The 17,777-nt window shown below is 37.9% G+C and overlaps 2 protein-coding genes across 4 annotated transcripts in view; one reads left to right on the forward strand and one right to left on the reverse strand.

Annotated features, from left to right (window-relative positions):
• The window catches only part of BMP2K (BMP2 inducible kinase), a 125,971-nt gene extending 108,718 nt beyond the window's left edge, over positions 1–17,253 (forward strand). For both annotated transcript variants that reach the window (XM_030877962.2, XM_030877963.2), the window contains one exon: positions 11,707–17,253. In XM_030877962.2, coding sequence (XP_030733822.2) covers positions 11,707–13,124 — 1,418 coding nt within the window. In that variant the 3' untranslated portion in view covers positions 13,125–17,253. The remainder of the gene's footprint in view (positions 1–11,706) is intronic.
• Positions 9,055–17,777, reverse strand: part of PAQR3 (progestin and adipoQ receptor family member 3) — a 29,665-nt gene continuing 20,942 nt past the window's right edge. Inside the window, exon 8 of one of the 2 annotated variants that reach the window (XR_004043931.2) lies at positions 9,055–13,151. The gene's annotated coding sequence lies outside the window, so the exon portion shown is untranslated. The remainder of the gene's footprint in view (positions 13,152–17,777) is intronic. The other variant, XM_030877968.3, reaches the window with a different exon arrangement.

A 17,777-nucleotide genomic window follows, 5' to 3' on the forward strand; every position in this document is an offset into this window, starting at 1 on the left:
TAATAGCTTCTGAAAGAACCCTGGGGAAATGAATAGGAGAATCAGGAACTAGAGTAAGCCTCAGTGATTTGCCCTTTCCTTGGGCACCCTTATTTTGGGGTTGGTCTAGGATTTCTGTAGTTAGAAATAATGCTCACAGATTTGAGCTTGATTGCTGCTGTTGCTATTTTGTTTTTCTTTTTTCCTTTGGGTATTTAACTTCTCTATTAGATTTTAAGCTTGCTGAGGGTTGAAAACATGAATTTTCTGTCTTTGAATCCTTCCCGGTAGCCAACCCAGTAAGTACCTATTAATATGCATTGGCTGTATGAAAAAATTATGACTATTCCTAAAAATTCATACTCCTTGGTGTTAGGACAATGACCATAAAAAATGCCCTTTGATATAAATGCTACTGCTCCAAAAAATATTTTTAGATTTAGTGTTAATAAGAACATTGGAATAGTTTGGTTATGAAAAAATTGAGTACATAGACTAGAATAAAGGAGGGGAATGGTCATAAGAGAAATGTGCCTCCAGAGAGAAGGCAATCACTTTGCTATATTAGCTTTGTTAATTTATTTTTATCAGATTCAAAATACATAATCAAAATTTAAAAATCTGAAAATAACTTACTGCCACTGACCTATTCATCATCAAGATTAGAAATACTTTGTTATAAATAATTTTTAGGTAACAATAAAGTATTTGAAGGCATTCATTTTCCTCTAAGAGTAAAATAATTGAATCTCTGAAGCAAAAAACTTCCTCATAAGCTTTATGAAGAAATTGGAAAAAGAAAAAGGAATTCTACCCATTGAAAATATATTCCACGTGGCACTGTGAGCATCTGGAGATCTATAGGACTAGGACAGAAGAAAGGCAAGAAACTACTTCTAAGTATTGTGTGTGTGCAATACAGGGTGATATGTATATGTGATAAGCCATCTTACTTGAATCTGAGAGTTGACAATTCTGAACATAATTTAATTTTAGGTAAACCATATAGAGAGTGCTAGCTGAGAATAAAATGAATTCAGTCATGAGGCAGAATGCTATAAGAACTGTAGTGGCAAAGTGAATTTAAGAGACACACTGTCTTAAATCTAGTGTTCCTTACACTGGTTTTATTAGGAATTGTGTTCTTTTTATTTGGAAAGAAAAATTGCTGTTAAAACTTTTAATCTTAACTTTGAAATTATAATGAATTAGTTTTTACTTTGCTTTTCTTCAGTTTGTCATAATTTTATAAAATTATTTTTAAGCTACATTTTTAAGTTAAAATAACATGTGTATCTACTTTAAAAAGTTGGATTTAACAAGGTTTATAATGAAAAAAAGTCACTTCTCTGCTTGCTCCCTCCCTATACCCTTTCCCTGTTCAGACTCCCTGGAGATAATTTTTCACTTCTGGCATTGTAATATGTCATGCTTATTCTTCTATTTCTTACTTTTTTTTTCAATTTTAGATGATGTGTATAGACTTCGTATTTTGGAAAATGATGATTTAGATTAATTACACTGTTAGCACCCAGCCCCAATCACATGCACCTGTCCTTTCGCTAATTTCCAGTACAGTTTTGACACTGTTGTTGGTTGTCCATGTTGTTCAATGTGTACATTTTATGCATATGTAAGTATTTGTCACTGAGGTCCAGTATACCATTTTTACATTTCCTTCTATAAGGTTTTATTTTTCCTGGAGTTAATTATAATGATGTTTATAAAAATGACTGTGTTTTGTTCCCTGGTTTTTTCTGTACCCTGTCATTGATTCATCTCCATTTGGAAACGTACATTTCCTCCCAATTTAAGGTGGCTGTCATTTTCATTTTTACTTGATTATGTCTCTGGCGGAGCTCTGCAGCCTGAGTCGGTTGCTTCCTGTGCCTGCCACGCACTTATCATCCTAGTATTTTCCTTTGCCCGTCGATCCTCCTGGGAATTCTTGGATCTCCTCTCTTCCTCTTTCTTGGTTAGTAGAGCAACTCCTCTAGAAATTTCTTGAGAAAATATATATGCAAGGGAGGAAAACTTTTAAACTTTGCTGCCTTTTTTGCCTAACCTGACACTTGACTGATAATTTGGCTGGGTAAATAATTCTTTGTTGGACATAATTTTTCCTTGTGAATCTTCAAGGTACTGCTTCATTGTATTCTAGCTTCAAAAAAAGGGATAGGGGGCTTTTACTAGAGGAATGGCTGCACTCTATGCCCCTAACCCTAGGTCCCATAGCCTCTACTATTTAGAAGCGAAAATACCTGTTTCTTCTCCTTGTTAACTGCATGTACGGCAGATCCGGTACAGTCAGCAGCCTTAGTTTGTCTGTATGGATGCCTGTTGGTTGCCTTGGCTTATGAGTATCACTTTTGGACTTCTTAAGAAACTTAGCTGAAGGTAACATTTTGGTAGACCATGTCTTCAAATGAATCAAATCTAGCTTTCCTTCTTCTTAGCTTTAAACATTTCTTTATGGGCAAGATTAAATTTTGGAATTATTCTTTTACCCAGAAATCAAATAATTATATCAAGAATCTGTTTGGTGCTGTATAGAAAGGGAATATCTTATTCCATAAGCTGATATCTTAATTATAATGGAATTATATATACCTTTTATGTCAGGTTACTAAGCTGATATTAGTAGTGTGGTGTGTCATAAAGAACATTGACTTTCGAATGATAAAGCCCTGGGTATGAATCTTAGTTCTGTCCCAGATTAACCATGTGATACCGGGTGTTGCCTAATTTCTTAGAGGGTTTCTGTATCTTAAATTGGGGATAATATTAGCTAGTTGATGAGATTGTTGAAAGGATTAAATGAGAGCATGTTATACAACACACGAACATCCTTAGTGTTGGTCGCTATTGTGGCTCTCGTAGGTAGTGTTATTAAATAGTAGTTTTACTACTTACCACTAAATTCCAAAATCTTAGTGTTAAATAAGTTTTGAAGCTGCCATCTAGCTTGTAGTAGTACAGAGTTCCAGTAATAATAAGCTAACTACCGAATTACATCTTTTAATGAAGTGTAGAACCTGTCTGTGAAGCTGTTCCCCACCAAGAACTGTTTTAACAGTGCCGTTTCTATTTTTATTAAAGCATTAACTCCCACTGTTCAGTACAGTTTACACACAAACATCCTGTTAAAAGCATGGTGCTCGTTCCCAGTCCTGAAACGCACCCAGCCTTCCTTCTCCCCGAGGCATCGTGTTGCAGTTAGTTGAATTACAGCGTGGACAACCTAATTTTAATAAACACTCTCAAATTCTGAAACATACAGTATTTGAAGAATTTTGTCACTGAAGTTTTAGATTTCTTGTATTGCATTTCATCTTTAATTAGGTTTGGTGAACTTCCCTTACTCTCCCCAACCCCAGACCTACCTCATGGGTCTCATTATCTCACAGGGAGTTAAATTGAATTTAGGGTTGGGAAGGTCACATCATATATAACGAATACTTGTTGGAACATAAATTATTACAGATTGTCAGTCCAATTGCTGGGTCATTTTATAAGCCATGATGAGTGTACTGCTTATAACTTTAGATTCTAGTAATTCTTGAAGATCAAGAATTTTCCTCTTCCAGAATGTCAGTAATAATGGTTACCTTACTGAATTGAATAGTTACCTTATTGAACTGAATGGTTACCTTATTGAATCCTACTGTACACGTACAGTGGAAACAGTCTCAGAGCAGGATCAGTGACTGGCTTAAGGTAAGATAGTTTATAAGCAGGAATCCAGCTCTGTCTGATGCTAAACTCTGTTCTATAAACAGTCGCAAAACAAAAGTGTTAAATAACTTGTTTTACCAGTGTTCAGTGGATGTTCTGTGTGAATTGTTCCACTTGTACATGTGTTTTTGATGTATCTGTGGGACGACGTGAGCTTCACGTCCAACTCCTCCGTCACCTTGATTCCTCAAGTATCAAGGGACTTGTTTTGAATGAAAACCTACAATAATATGAGTGACGTGATAGAAATGTCAGTTTTATGACATTTTTAATCAGAGTGGCAAATACTGCCTTGTCGCTTGGCCTGTCTTGAGAGAAATCGTACAGATTTTGATAAAACCTTCTAATCCAGTAATCCTTGGGTCTGGCATGGTAAATTGCTGAGAAATGATGGCAGGCAGTATGCTTCCAATTCAAAGTGAGCTTTAAAGTCTTACATCCCCTCCCTTATACCCCAAACGATGAGACAACAGAAGGCATGTAATTACAATAGCAGTTTCAAGCCATTCATCCTCTATAATCCGATAGCAAGGAAAAGAACATCAAAACAAAATTTTCTTGAAACTGGAAGCTTCTTATGTGATTAAAAATGTACCACCTATTTTATAACTAAAAGAACTGTCCTCTAAAAGATGGAAACCTGATTAGAAGAATGGTAATATGAATAGTATGATGCAGCTATGCCCCTCTCCCCACATTGTTTTGGATGTATTCTAAATATTTTGTGTTTTTTGGTATAGTTTATAGAGGTTCATTTATGTGGTTTAAGAACACATTTGCAGTATTTATTTAAAATAGTGTGGCATTACCCAGGATCTCATTCTTTTCACAAAGTATTTGTTTAAAAGAATACTAAGTATATGAAAGTCTCTGAAAATTGATGATAAATTTTAGCTTTTGAGTTTGGAGTCATCTTTTGGACTGTGTAAAACTATGATGTCTTTGAACTTTTAGCGTCTAGAAATAGCTTTTTATGAAAACCCGAGCTTGGAATAGATGAATTCATGTTCTTAGGTTCTTCATTTGGTGGATTCATGTTCTTAAATTCATTTGGTTAGATAAGCTTGTTCTTCAGAACCTCCCAGTTGGTTGTACCTCTGTCAGTCATTTTCCAGATCACTAGAATCAGGATTAGTACATGGGTTTCACAACTGTTAAAGTGAATGATAAGTTTCTTGAAGTCAGGAATTGTCGTATCTTTGTATGCCCCGTACAGTACCTTGATGAATGAATTTATTATCAAAGTATACTTCAGTAAAATCTAATATAAACTTTCTCTCTCTCACACACCCTAATAGTTAATGAGCTTTCACTAGATAAGATGAATTTTATTAATGTTCAGCTCTATCAGGTAAGTTCCATGATTGTCCTTATTTTACAGATGAGGAAACTGAGGCTTTTTTGGATGTTGATCTTCTGCGGATTTTGTAAAGTTGTGTATGCTTTCATTTGTTGATAAAGCCTTATAGTATTTCCAGAACTTAACCCTACAGGGTTAAAGTATTTATCGTACCGTTCAACAAAACACTGTTTACTGAAATAGAAACAATACTGTGCTCATTCTATTAGTTTTTCGTTTTTTTGTTTTAGTTTTTAAAAATTTTCAGGCATAGCTTTTGTAAATTTTCAGGCAGGATACAAAAGGAACACACGACAAGTCTGTGGTATTTTGCAGGGGGTTGGTGCTAAGCTATACTGAATGTTTGCTGGTGATGATATTCTACTGGTAGTTTAATTGTAGAATTTACAGATGAGAGTTTTAAAACTAGTGTCATCAGCAGAGAAGTCACTATGGCCTTAAACTTGGACAAGTCATTCAGCTTTTCCCTAGTTTCAAATTATTTATGTATATAAAGAGATTGGACTAGGTCTTTAAAAATCTCTTCTTGTTGTTTGCTTTCAAGATATAGTTGAAACTATGAAACAGGATTAAAGTCACTGAAAGAAAGAAATGAGAAGAAAAACCAGAAAGCCAGAGGATGAGCATTGGTTGGTAACACTGCGTATTTTGAAGTGGTAGGAAGTCATCATGATAGTGCTCTGCCATGGAAAGCAAGGGGAACATTTTTGAAGATGTGGTTTAATAAGACTGAAGGGGAAAGATCGTAGCAAACCTTACAGGACATTTTCACCCTAATGTTGTATGGGAGCCTAAATGGTGGGGAGTTAGGAGAGAATGTATGAAAACCCCTTGGCACTGCATTTCACTCAGGACAATATTAGTTACTATCTTCTCTGGTTCATTTCTCAGTACCATTAGAAATGTATAGTAGGTACTCCACAAATAATCATGAAATGATGGTATAATACATTGGCAATAGCAATAATATAGCCCTTGACTGAGTACCTACAATGTGCCAGCACTGTTACAAGCACTTTATCTGAATTCTCACTTTAATCCCCGCTGCATTTCTCTGAGGCAGATATAATTGCCCTGTCCCTACTTTACAGCCGAGGAAACTGAGACACTAAGTAATACCTGACTCCAAATGAGAACACAGGTCATCAAAGGACACTTTGATGAAGTAAGGGAAGTATACTATATATTTTGATATAGACAGTTACCAAGTGGTTAATTTGGTATTTCACTTATTTAGTAAATGCTTGTTATTTTATGGATGGTACTGAATAATTGAAGCACTACTTTGTTAGCTTTGAACTACTATCTTGAAATTCTATATCTGAGGTATATTAAGCCATAAAGCAGTGAGAATATGCAGAATTTATGTGTGTAAATAAGTACTAGTTCTCGAGAGAGGAATTTATATGCCACACGAGAATTTAAGACTTCATAACATCATTGCTGTTCTTAATAGTTTACCCAAATCTGCATTGTCTAACTTAGTCACTCACCTTATTCTCAGGGTTTGGCTCTGATTCGATTTTGGCTATTTCCTGCAATCAAACCCAACCTCAAAAGATGAGGATTACTCAAAAAGCTGAAATTTTTACAGTCTGTAGTTCCAAGGCACAAAACAGAAATAAAAATATCCTGACAAGAAGCCATCAAAGTATCATTCTACTGTATTTAGTTTAAGGAAAGAAGAATGCCCTACTTAGAGCCAAAAATAAAGATTGGTCAATATATGAAATTTTACAGGGTTTTACCAATATCATTTAATGGAGAAAAATGCAACTGAGGTATGATCCTGGGCACATTCTAGACATTTGTTTATGCTTTAAATACATGTTCCTGGTGCTTACTGTAAATATTACAGCTCCCCTTCTGCCTACCTGAAAGCCAGCCATTTTTATGTTAATAACACAAATCTCAGTAGATATAGGGATTATTAGGATTTGGGATATATTGAATTATAAGGCAACATATTTAGGCTATACTTTTGGGAAATTAACTTAAGCAGTGAAATAATCCTGGTTTAAATTTCGTGGTAAACCAAATGTGTAATATTTGCTCTAACGGTTTGGAAGAAGCAGTCTAGCACCAAGAGCAAACAGTAGGAATATCTGAATTTTTTTTAATGACAGAAATATGTTTAGCCAAAGAAATAGGTTTTAAAAGTTGATGGCACTCAGCTATGAAGTCACATTTTAAACCACTGTACATTGTACAGTTGGTAACCAACTTTCTAACTTGTAATACTTATTTTGACAGTCTTGTGCCTTTGGAACAGGACTAAAAGTCTTAGAATATATTGAAATAATTAAAAAAAATTTTTATTGGAGTATAGTTGATTTACAATGTTGTGTTAGTTTCTGCTGTACAGCAAAGTGAATAGCTGTACATATACATATATCCACTCTTTATTAGATTCTCTTCCCATATAGGTCATTATGGAGTATTGAGTAGGGTTCCTTGTGCTATACAGTAGGTCCTTATTAGTTATCTGTTTTATATATAGTAGTATATGTTGACCCCAATCTCTCATTTATCCCTCCCCCCCTTTAATTTCCATTTCTTTCTCAGTTTTTTACAGCTTCATAGTGAAGAGAGGAAAATTAAGTGGATGGCTGTTGTCGCAGAAAGTGAGACTTTATCTAGGATGGTTGTAACCTGCAGCTTTGGAGCGTAACTTTTCCCCAGCAGTAGGTGCTACAGAGAGATAACCACTTGTACTTCAGACTGTGCTTCATGGTGCTTCATATTTGAGCTGCTCCTAGTATGCTGGCAGAGAGGCCCATTGCTGCTCTTGATTCTATGTTAGGTTATGAAGGAGTGGAAGGATGGAGAAGTAGAGAAACATTTAAGCAGGGTCAGGGTGGGTAGGTTCTGAGAATATGGGAGAAAAAAGGAATTTGGATAAATATTTTTGATTGCTTGTTTTAGTTTTATGAAGGGGCGGCAATAAAAGAAATAAAACCAGTCTGTATACACCAACCAGAAATTTCCCCAGTTGCCCACAACCATTGGGTCCAGAAAGTAGGTAGGAAGTTGGAGTATGATGTATGAGATAATTGAGTTTGGCCTTGCTCTGGAGATGAGGACCAGTTAACTTTACCAAGTGCTTTTGAGTCAGGCACTACTTTAAGTCCTTTCTTTACAACAGTCCTACAAAGTAGAACCTGTTATTATCATATTATTCTCTCATAATACTATATATTCCCTCACGTATGAGGGAGCAGAGTAGAGAGAGGATTTAGCTGTGGTCTTAGTAGAGATTGTTACTAGGTTAACTTGATTAGCTCTGCATTGATTTTGCATAAGGAAGGAATAACAGTAAATCGATAAATTATGATTAAAAAAGGGGTTTTCTTTCTCCTCTCAAAGAAAAAGTGCATGATCATGGTTCTGTTTAAAATACTGAAAAACTAGAAACAACCTAGATGTAAAACAACCTAGAGGTGAATACTTAAATGCTATACATACAATGTTTTATTATGTTTCTATCAGAATTACTAAATGGACTATGTTGATACCTGTAAAAGATGCGTTAAAAATGGTAAGTGAAACCCTACAAATTTATATCCACACTGACAATTTAAAAAGCAGATCTGTATAGCACCTTACAACAAAGAAATACATATCTGTATTAATACAACTTTGAGAAGCTGACAAAAGGCAGACAGAGCAGGGAGTAGAAAGTGACAAATGTGTTCTGGAAAGCAATGTTGACCATTTGGGTAAAGGAGACAGTTAATTTAGAAGACGAGGATTAATATAAGAATACCAAGAGAAGGTCAAGTGAAGGACTCTTGTCCTATGTTAAATGTTCCAGAAGATTTCTAGGAACAGAACTCTGTGCCCTAGAAATGGAACATTTTCCAGGGAAATTGTCGAGCGGCATTTTCCCTAAGTGCTTTTTGCAAAATTGTTTATAAAGGTTAATAGGTGTTACATGTAACAAATAAAAGTGTTTGTAGCGAAGCAAATTTGGGAAACCCTAGGCTTCATTCAGTCAGATTCTTCTGTGTACAATGTGTCAGCACCTTTAGTACGATGAGCATTTTCCAGGTGAGTGGTGGTGGTGAGGGGTACATTGTAAAGTGCAGCATTTCATAAACTCATGCGCCTGAGACCACAGAACTGTTTGGTTCTTGTTACGGGAATAGGCGTTCTGCAGAAGACACTTTAGGAAGCATACTGGAATGTTCCTGGAGGCGTCCATGAGCAGGCAGGAGGGGTGCCCATGTGGCTCTCTGTGGGTGGGTAAGTGCCTGAAGAGGTACTAAGTTAACGTGTATCTTAGAGGGACTGTCCTAAAGTCAGGGGTGATTGCAAGTCTTTGCCATCGCATTTTTTGCTTTTGGATAAAAATTCATGAAAATAAATGCTCTGGCTAATCTAAAAGTAATCTTTGTTTTTAATATCAGAAGTATGCTGTATGGAGAAGTCAAATGAAAATCTGCATTTGATTTGATTTTAATCTGTTAGGATTTAAGATAAGCTTATTATGAATATGTAAAGATACAGCATATAACTCTTGGCTGGTTTCAGGGAACTGGCAGATGAATAATGGATGAAGATTATATTTGTATTTAAGTATAACTGATAGAAATCTCCACATCTTCTCTCCCCCTCACTCCTCAGCCCCACTAGATTTCCTCCCCACTCCCCGCTTCACGGTTGTCAACAACCTGCATGAGCTGACCGGAGCCAGTGGCCATTTCCGTCGTCAGTTCATTGGACTTCTTTGCATCACCCTGCGCAGTTGTCTACTCCCTCCCCCGGAAACACTCTCCTCTCTTGGCTTCGGCAACATTACACTCACCTGCATTTGGTCTTCCTCTCTGGCACTTCCCTGTTTGCTTTGCAGGTTCCTCTGTTGACTTCTAAATGGTTTATACCTGAGGGCTCAGTGGTGGATCCCCTTTTCCTCAGAGAGACGCTGAAGGGTTTTCAGCAGTAGCCACATGATTAGTGTGTCAGAAGGGTTATTCTGGTGATAGTGTAAAGGAGCAGTTTGAGGGATATGGTACTAGAGGCAGACAGGCAAGTTTAGAGGCTAAGGAGTTGCTGGATGAAGATGAGGGGATGGGATAGACAGCTGGCAGAGGGAGAGGAGGGACCCGATTCCAGAGTTTAAAAACACTATTTGGTGGGAAGAGGGAATATGATTTATAGATTTCTGCTAGTTTTCAGAACTTGGTAGGTAGATGGAAGTGTTGTTCACTAATTTAGAGGGACTGGTGAGGACACATTTTAAGAGAAAAGATGATCTCTTGAAATTACTGAGTTTGAAGTAATGGTAGGAGATACATATTTATGATAAGTATTAGATGAATAGGATATATGAGTATTCATGGTAAGAATCAGAGGTCCACTCATTACTGTGTAAATGCTGATTAACATACAAGTAGTTAGGACCCAGGGCAGGACATGCAGAGGGAGAAAGACAGCCAAGGATAGAACCCTGGGGAGCGTACATGTGTAGGGAGATGTTTGTGAAAGAGAAGTCTCTACAAATATGACCAAGAGGGAATAGAGAGGTGGGAAAGACAACAGTGCTGACTTTCAAAGAGAAGGAAATAACTCAGAGGTGTCCTGTGCCATGGAGACCACTTTGTTAATAACGCAAAAGAAATGGTCCTTCCGTCATAAGGTATAATTAGTTTCCATGACTAAAGACTATACTTCCAACCCTAGCTAATTGTTTTGAAAATATCTGATCTTAGAGGGGAAGGGATAAATGGATATGTGGTTGGATCAATTCAAATTGTTTCCTACCTCTGGAAAATCAATTCAGTACACCAGTGTATTGGGAGGGCTGTATGTTTTCATGTAAACTAACATACTGTTTATCTTTACTGTATATCATACAGTGAAATTGTAGAGCACTGTATTTGATACAGTTTTATTACCTATCATACAGTGAACATACTGATAGTTAAGATTTTTATTAAAGTAGCATGCTTTTAATATCATGTCTATTAGTACAGGTATGACAGTTTACGGAAGATGTGGCATCTAGGGAAGGCAGCTATCCTTGGTACCGTCTCAGTTCAGTAGCTGGTCCTTAGTTTTGATCAGGCTCTGGGGATGCACTCATGTTAACCCAACTCATAAGATACTTGTTTACAAAAAAACACCAGAATGCCAATTTAAAAATTACACAGCAAAACATAACTAAGCAGATAAGCTATTCATGCTTGCTGATCTCTGTGGGAAAACTTCATAACAGAGTTGAAATATAAGCAGAAGGCTGTTGGGCAAACATGGGGTCTGAGCAGGGCAACTGACTGGATAATCTTATTTTGAAGGTGGAAGAAGAAAATGTGCTTGTGTACTGTATTCAGAGTCCTATTCTGGGTACTGTAAGTAAGACTTAGCTGTCAGTGAGCACCTGTGGTGAGTAGGTGGTGTGTAGGGTAGAGAGACAAGTAAGTCTGTCTGCACTGAAGGACCTAACCATCGACTATGAGGCCAGGTGCATCCCCGCCCCCCTCAAGCCTAATGATAAAGAACTGCCGTTACATCTTCCTCTAAGGGAACTGCCATGAGTGATCTGTAATGCTTTGTGTTAGTACATAATGTTTACTGTAAATGGTTTTTGAAATGCATTGGAATGATATAATAATTTTTCTTTGAATTTGCAGGTTCTCCTGAAAAGAAAGTTGAACATTCATCCATGAATCAAGAAAATAGCACTGAAAACCCTATCAAGAATACAAAAGCAAGCCCAGTATCTAAAGACCACCGGACTGGAAAGAAAACCTCAGAGAATTCATCAGTACACGGTCAACTGCAAAAGGGGAACGATGAATCTGAGAGTGATTTTGAATCAGATCCCCCTTCTCCTAAGAGCAGCGAAGAGGAAGAGCAAGAGGATGAAGAAGTTCTTCAGGGAGAACAAGGAGATTTTAACGATGACGATACTGAGCCGGAAAATCTGGGTCACAGGCCTCTGCTTATGGATTCTGAAGATGAGGAAGAAGAAGAGAAACACAGCTCCGATTCGGATTACGAGCAGGCCAAAGCCAAGTATAGCGACGGCAGCGCGGTCTACAGAGACACATCTGGCAGCGGAGCGATCCAGGATCCTAGTGCAGCAGTCCTCACGCCCACCCAGTTACCCTCGGACGTCGGGGCGGGGACTCCCAGACCGGAGTTTGATGTCTTTGGCGCCGTCCCCTTCTTTGCTGCACGTGCTCAACAGCCCCGCCAAGGGGAGCCGGAGAAGGACCCCTCCCCCGAGAGCCGGCTTCCCGCCGTGGGGCTGGAGCCCGAGGAGTTCGATGTCTTCACCAAGGCGCCCTTCAGCAAGAAGGTGCCCGTGCCCGACGCGCCTGCGCTCCCCGCTCGTCCGCAGTGTGTGGATATATTTGGCTCCACTCCGTTCCAGCCCTTGCCCACATCAGCAAGTAAAAGCGACAGCAACGAGGACCTTTTTGGGCTGGTGCCCTTTGAGGAGATAACCGGCAGTCAGCAGCAAAAAGTCAAGCAGCGCAGCTTGCAGAAACTGTCCTCCCGCCAGAGGCGCACGAAGCAGGAGGCGGCCAAGAGTAACGGGAAGCGGCACCACGGCACGCCCACCGGTGCCAAAAAGCCGGCCAAACCCGCCTACCGCACCCCAGAGAGGGCCCGCAGGCACAAGAGGGTGGGCCGCCGGGACTCCCAGAGCAGCAATGAATTTCTGACCATCTCGGACTCCAAGGAGAACATCAGCGTTGCCCTGACCGACGGGAAGGACAGAGGGCACGTCCTGCAAGCCGATGAGGGTCTGTTGGACCCCTTTGGGGCCAAGCCGTTCCACCCTCCGGACCTGCCGTGGCACCCCCCGCATCAGGGCCTGAGCGACATCCGTGCCGACCACAACCCTGTCCTGCCCGGGCGGCCCAGGCCGAATTCACTCCACGGGTCGTTCCCCGGGGCAGATGCGTTGAAAATGGATGATTTTGGTGCCGTGCCCTTTACAGAACTCGTGGTGCAAAGCGTCACCTCACATCAGTCCCAACAGGCCCAGCCAGTCGAATTGGACCCATTCGGTGCTGCTCCGTTTCCCTCTAAACAGTAGATAATTTCTGACTCTTGTTATTAACTCCTGTTTCAAAGAAAAAAGTATGAATAGTTTTATGAATTTGAAAGAAAATTTATTTGTATAGCTCTTTATATCATTCATTCTTACAGGTCAATCAGAATAGGTGATTTTTAAATAAACCAAATAGAAAAAGGAAGTATCTGCACAGGGTAGCAACTCCACGTCTCTTCCACGCAGGAGCAAAGGGAGTGAAATGGCAAGCTCTAACCTGGGGTTTCAGCTGCAGACGTGAAGGCACAGAAATCCAGGGAAAGCGTGTGGGCCCTTTCCAGTCGTGTAGTCCCTGAAAAGGGACTGGAAGCTGCAGCTTTATTTTTATAACAGAATGTCACTTTTGTGTGTGTATCCGAGGCTCATTCCAGAATCCAGCATTTAAAACTAAGGTTGTTTGTACATACACAAGTTGCATTTGTGGATTTTTTTTTTTTAAGGTCTCTTCTAATTTCCACATTGGGGAAAAAAAAAATCCACTTCTCATAAAGAATGAGAAAGTTATTATCTGGAGAGTGCAGAGATTTTAGTCCTTACACCTTTCTCTACAAAGCGGAGCCAGAGGTCACAGACTGTTGTGCCTAAAACTGTTTCATTTAAAAAAACAAGTGCCATTAATATGGAATATCTATGTAGACACCTTGAACAAAAACTAAAGATAGATATCTGACGGGTGGAAAAATGTAGAGAAAAAAATGATACAAAGAAAAAACCACTCTACTTCAGGAACACTTTATGTTCTGGTTTTGAATGGCTTCTTGCTCAAAACTTATCATGTCCCTAGTAAAGCAGATTATTGGAAAAACTGGGAGTGAGGACAAGGGTCATATAGAAATTTTATTTTAGGGAAAAATATGTAGCTAAAACCCTGAGTTTTTGAGACGTTTACAATGTAAAATCATGTTGCATTTAATAATGTGCTTTATTAAATTACCACCTTCGCCAACTATTCCCCAAGTCGTGAGCAGCAATTTCTGAGTTAGGTCTGGAGGGTGGAGTAGTTTTAATAAAGTGCACAGAACAGCGAAACCCACAAAGCCTTACCGGCAGGACTCGCGCATCCTGCCGCAAATACCTCTGCACTAGTAACACGAGATCTGAGAGTGGCTGTGAGGTGTCAGATGACCAGGGGCTAGCATCTCCACTCTGCTAGTTAGCTGATTGTGTCTTTAGTGAAAAGAACCCAGCTACCAAATTGCCTTTTTTTTAAACATCACAAATCCTAATTAGAAACTTGAGGTTTTATAGAAGTTGTTTAATAAGATAGAAATCACGTCTATGAATTAATGTGAATAGAGTATGTGTGCTTCCTGTGTCTCCAACTATTTTAAGTTATAATTAACTGTCCTTCCCTATCAAATTAACATTTAGAGGTTTCTAGAACCATTAAAGCTATTTACAAAAAAAGGGTGAAAACTCTTTTCAACTGGCACTCACTCTCCTCGATTGCTCTATTTTAAGTTAACTCTCTTTGAGCCCAATTAAAATGTATTTTATGAGTAATCTTAATAGAATCTCTTAATTATAGTGCCCCAGTTGGGTTGAGCTATTTGCCTGTTTTTTCACAGTTCTAAATTTGGGAAGAAGCAAAGTATATGTAACTAAACCATCTATTTTTTTTATTGCTTCTCTCTTTTTTATGTTTTAAATCAGATACAACTTTTGTGGACAAAGGGGGAAGCAGTATGTGAATCAGAGTGAAGCAGAGGCAGACCAAGCATGACATTCATTACTGCTTAAAAGCTGTACTTTTAGAGCCCAAGTGCACCAGTTACTTGTCCTTGTGCCAAAGGCAAATATTATGTTTGCACCTTTTTTTTTTTTTTCTGATTCTCAGGTTGATTAATACTGCTAATGCAAATGCTCAAGTAGATGTGCTTGAAAACTTTACAAAGTAGATTCAAGTGATACTTTCTTTTAAAAGTGAAGAGTTGATGATTACACATAGTAAATTCATGAACTACAGTAGGTTTGTATCAAACAGAATCTGTTTTTTAATGAAATCTGTTGGTTGATGTATACACAGTATGCTTCTTTGACTATTTTAGTCCTTAGCCTTGGTCTCTGCTAGACCTCATGAGTTTCTTAATTTAGAAGGGGTAGAGATGAACTAGTATGGTTTCCTTGGGATGTAAACATGAAATACCTAGAGTCTGTCTGATACCAAGGCCTTGCTTACAGTTGTTTTTCAATACACTGAATAATTTTAAATGATTTAGATACTGATAGACACTTTGGCTTATAATGCTGGATAAATCCTAAGGAAACACTTTGACACTGTTTAAAATATTTACCTTCTTATGTTTATTATATCACAGCCCAGTGACTTTTCTCTTGAGATTATAGCTCAGAAGAGACATTTAGGACTTAATAGGGGACCCAATGGGAGAGAAATGGGGAGATTCCTTTGTGTTGAAGTAGAGGCATTTTCCCAAGGAGTACAGGATTAGGGTTGCTTTCCATTTCCCATCATGTTTTCCCACTACTGTTAGGATGTAAGTCACTCCACACAGCTGATGCCCAGGTAATTCCCTTATGAGAATTATGAGAATAAAGCTCACAAGACGTGTGAAAGAGCTTAACACATACTTGGTACACAGCACTCAGTAAAAGTTTGGCTCTATTGTGGGATGGTCCAATTCTTGCTTAAGGAAGGAAAGTTGAAAAGAAATCATGTTCCTATTACTCAGTTGTCTTCTGTGCTTCTTTAGCATGTAAAGTAGTCGTAACTCTAAACCTGTAATACTTGAACATCACTAAGGGAAGTAAAATATTATGAAGCTAGCAAAAGTCTGAGGCCAAAGTTATTTCTGTCCTAACAGCTTTAATAATGCTTATTGATTTTGAATCATCTTTTTAAAAGTGGACCATTTGCTTATTTTAATATTATCACTTCAGCAAAATGTTAGTGTTAAAAAGATCAGTTTTTATGGCACTGAGGAATGTATCTGCTAAGACACAAAAGTTGCTTGGTATAGATATTAGGCAGAGGAGGAGAGGTTTAACTGACTAGAATGTTTATTCAAAAGTATACATCGGGAAAGTGTGATTCTTCCACTGACGCGCCCCATCCCTGTGTGTGTGTGTGTGTGTGTGTGTACGTGGACACAGTTACGACATTATTTGGAATTGTAGATAGAAGCAGCTTTTGATCCTACCCTGTTTATTGTTTGACAGTGATAGACTGCTGTCCTCATCTTGCTGGTGGGAAATACTGAGGTGGAGCCCCCTCCTCTACTCTGGTGTTCATCAGGCAGAGTAGTCTTCCTACTATCCAGCCTCTCTGCTTGGTTTATTTTAGGTTGTGGTACTTCATATCAGCATTGCTAGAAGGTACACGTGTATTAGTATCACTAGTTCTGAGGAGTTTGGGTACATTTGTTTTAATATATATAGAATGTGCAGTAAACATTTTCTTCCTTTTTTTTTTCTTTTTTTTTTTTTTAGCAAAATTACGCATCATTTTAGGTCCAATGTTGAGCTGACAGATCTACTGTGAGAATAACAATGATAGTTTATTTGAAAACTTTTATACACAGTGGTGTTTATATATTAGGGTAAATATATAGACGCACACATGCTTGTACATGTTACACCTCTCTACTGTGGAGTTAATGTGAATTTTTAAATTTTAAATGGAATTGCAACCACAATCATTACTAAAGGAACATTCACTCCTGGTGAGGGTTTACAAAAGCCACTAAAAGAATAAGGTAGACAGATGAAAATGCAAACGGCCATCATTTGGGGTTATTTTTATTTAAAAATTTATTGTACTACTTTTAAAAGAGAATTGTTTTTATTCCTATGCTCTTTTTGTGATTGAAAAGTCATCTAATAGTAAGCAGAATAGTAATAGTAAGCTACTTTTTAATTGCTGGCAAACAGCTTTAAGTGCACTTTCTTTGATTACACTTCCATTTTTTGTTAAACTTGAATTTTCTGAAGCCTTTTATGTACCACTAAGCAAATATCTTTAACTTTTAATAAACCTGATTTACATCTTTATTATATTTCTAATTGTTGAAAACATACTTTCTAAAGTAAGTTAACTTCAGTCCTCACATACAGCTGGAAAACTGTTATGAGACAGAATCAGTTGCTTTTTTTTTTTCTTCCTATATCTAATTAAGCACTAACTGATTTTAGTACTATATTGCCTTTACATTGCTTATTCTTATTGACTGAATCCTGTCCCTCATTCACTTCGTTTTGTTTGAAATTTAAAGTTATTTTCTTACTGTATTTATCATACCTACTGTTTTAATAATCTGCTTTCTTTAAATGCAATAAATCCCAAATGGATTGCATATTCTTTATAATCAGTGACTTCAGAGTTTTTCATTATTTGTCATCTTATTAAAAGTTTTGGATGCAAACTTCTAGTCAGTTCTTTCATTTACACCACAGACATTAAGCACCTATTATGCAGCAGCTAATGGAATAGAAAAATGAGTAAGATTAGATCTCTCTTCTAAGGGGCTCACAGTTTTGGATTTAAGTAAGCAAACACATTTTGACCTAGCATTTATACTACAAAAACAATAACACAACTTGTTCAGGGATTACATTACTGATACTTACAATGATGAAGGTATGGCAAAAACATAAGACTTTGAAATAGCTTTTGAATGTTTG

Source organism: Globicephala melas, chromosome 5 (assembly GCF_963455315.2).
Source record: "Globicephala melas chromosome 5, mGloMel1.2, whole genome shotgun sequence".
In the NCBI taxonomy this organism is placed as follows: domain Eukaryota; kingdom Metazoa; phylum Chordata; class Mammalia; order Artiodactyla; family Delphinidae; genus Globicephala; species Globicephala melas.